The following is a 2,488-nucleotide window of genomic DNA, read 5'->3' as shown; positions in this document are numbered from 1 at the left end:
GCTGAGGTTCTGAGTCCGGGGCTGGGATTGCAGGAGGGGCTCACGTGGAGGATCTGACCCTGGGCATTGCGCTCTGTGAGGGAGGGTAGGGGCTGCCTTCCTCGGGCTCTGGGATTGGCTAGAGGTATAGGGCCCCCCTCCCAGCCCTCCCTGGGCCTCCGTGGGACCTGAACTGAACCGAGCTGGGTGTTCAGTGAAAGAAACCCCATATCTCAGAAGAGCAACCCTCCCCTCTGCACTGGGAGCCCACAGGACCCTCTCCCCCACCCCCTACCAGCAAAGGTCTCACAAACAGTCCATCCTACTGGTTACTGGTCACTCTGCCCGCTTCCCTCCCAGCACTCCTGCCCCTTGCCTGGCACCCTCCCAGGCTGCGCTGAAGTTAGATGTCGCCTGCCAGACCCACCCCCAGTCCGCCTGCGCCAGGTGCAGGTGGAGACTCAGGCTGGGGCCCCTCCTCCCAAGTTCTTGCTGTGCTGTCTCTGGCTGGGCTCCTGGCGCCTGCGCTGGCCTGAGCGGGCATGACCAAGTGCAGGATGCCGGGTTCCCTTTGGCTGTGGATGTCGAGGGCCCGGCCCTGGGTGTGTGTGGGCTGTCAGCTCTCCAAGAGGACCTGGCCACCTTTGCCTCAGGCCGACCTGAACCTGGCTCACGCTGCTCCCAGCCTCCTACGCAAGAACCCGATTGGGTCCTCCCATCTCTGTGCCCGCCTGCGCTGTTCCCTGCGCGGAACATCTTCTCTCCACTGGCCTGGCTGCCTCCTGCTCATCCCTGAGGCCTCAGACCAGCTGGCCCTCCTCAGGGAAGCCTTCACGGGCCTTGGGGCTGAGCCAGCCTCTCCAACTCTGCTCCTGCCTCTCTGCAACCTGGGCACGTTGTGTGGCGCCTGTCCAGTGCCCCTCCCCCATGGCGGGTGGGCGTGGGCAGGGAGCAGTGGTGACAGGGAGCCGAGGGGCAGTGGGCAGTGGGCCCAGGGCGGGCTGGCTGTGGGCTGGAGCGGTCCGAAGCTTCCGGGGGAGAGTGGATCCAGCACGTGGCCTCGTCTCTCCCCATCCTCATGCAGACGGACAGCAGACCAGCATGAGTGCCCCCCAGCCCACCGTGCCAGAGCCGAGCCCGGCTGAGGAGGCTGGAGGCCCAGCAGGGAAGGTACGTAGCTGGGGCCCTGGGGTCTTCCAGTGCTGGGGGATGGGAGGAAGCCAGCCTCAGGCCCTGGCCATGATTTGGAGCGTGCCTCAGTTTACCCATCTGGCTGGGAGAAGTGGTTGCTCTTCCATAGAAGTCTGAGGCATAAAGCACTTGGAGGCCGAGCCTCGCCGGTGTCTCAGCAGCGGCCAGGGCTTGCCCCCCAAAGCACTGTGCTCTCTGCTGGCTAAGGCAATGCAGAGGCCTCTGCCCTCGGCTCTAGGTTTTGGGGGCTGCGCCGATACAGCTATAAAGTGGAGTCTCTGCAAGGAGTGCAGGCTGGATGTTCTGGATGCTCCTTGAAGCCCTCGTGCTAGCGGGGAAAGGAAGACAGGCACCAAGCGGCTGTCCTTGTATGTAGAAGAGGTGGGGGGTGGGGAGGTCCGGGAAGGGAGACCTGCTGGAGCAGAGGCCTGGACGTGGGACAGGGCGGGCGGCAGTGCTGCTGTGGCATTAGGGCCGGAGGGCTGGGCCTCTACCTTGGAAGGCCTTGAATGGGAGGCGGGGATGCTGAGGGCACCAGGAGGGCATGGGGAGGCAGCCCCCGCACACTCCTGTGGGCATTGAACAATGAGCCCAGAGCGCCCCACTCAGGTTGCCATGGCAACAGCTTCCCAGCTCCTCTGACGGGAGGGACCAAGGGCCTAGCAGCGAAGACCCCAGGAAGGGGCCGCGCAGGACACAGGAGGCAGTTGGGGAGGCACAGAAGCCCTGTGGCCTTGGCCTCTCTGGCCTCAGGCTCTTGTCTGTGAAATGGGCCTGAGGGCTGAACCCAGGTGGGGCTTCTTTGGAGCCCCAGGGAGAGCTGCTGCTCCAGGTGCTGAGTGGTGCTCCGGCCACAGTGTGGGATGGGGGAGAGGCTGGCACCTGCATGGCCACACACACTCACACACACACACACACACACACACACACACACACTCTCTCATTCCTGCAGCCTGGGTGGGGAGAGCCCCGATTCCCCCAGTGGACACAATGCAGGACAGGTGTGGGGGGAGCAGGGAGCCCAGGGCCGGGCATTGCCCTGACCTGTGCCCTTCCTCCCTGCAGGCTGTGGCAGGTTCCCGGGAGAAGGGCCCTCGGCTGGGCCAGCGACTGCCCTCCATCGTGGTGGAGTCCAGCGAGGTGGGTTCTGTGGAGAGTGGGGAGCTGCGTTGGCCCCCAGAGGGCGCCCTGAGGGGGTCAGCCCAGAACCAGGTTGCTTCTGGTGAGTGAGGGGCTGCCCATGGGGGTTGGTAGCCGGGGCTCCTCCTACCTGCTTGCACAATCAGGGCCCTCCACCCCTGCAGCCTGTGTGCACTGC

At 65.1% G+C, this 2,488-nt stretch overlaps 1 protein-coding gene across 5 annotated transcripts in view; it reads left to right on the top strand.

Annotated features, from left to right (window-relative positions):
• Positions 1-2,488, top strand: part of LBHD2 (LBH domain containing 2) — a 13,649-nt gene that overhangs the window by 9,926 nt on the left and 1,235 nt on the right. For all 5 annotated transcript variants that reach the window (XM_077776480.1, XM_077776479.1, XM_077776478.1 and 2 more), the window contains 2 exons: positions 1,064-1,149; positions 2,236-2,392. In XM_077776480.1, the coding sequence (XP_077632606.1) occupies positions 1,081-1,149; positions 2,236-2,392 (226 nt within the window). In that variant the 5' untranslated portion in view covers positions 1,064-1,080. The remainder of the gene's footprint in view (positions 1-1,063; positions 1,150-2,235; positions 2,393-2,488) is intronic.

This window comes from Crocuta crocuta, unplaced genomic scaffold (assembly GCF_008692635.1).
Source record: "Crocuta crocuta isolate KB4526 unplaced genomic scaffold, BGI_CrCroc_1.0 scaffold8, whole genome shotgun sequence".
Classification (NCBI taxonomy): domain Eukaryota; kingdom Metazoa; phylum Chordata; class Mammalia; order Carnivora; family Hyaenidae; genus Crocuta; species Crocuta crocuta.
This window is presented reverse-complemented; position numbering and strand designations above follow the sequence as displayed.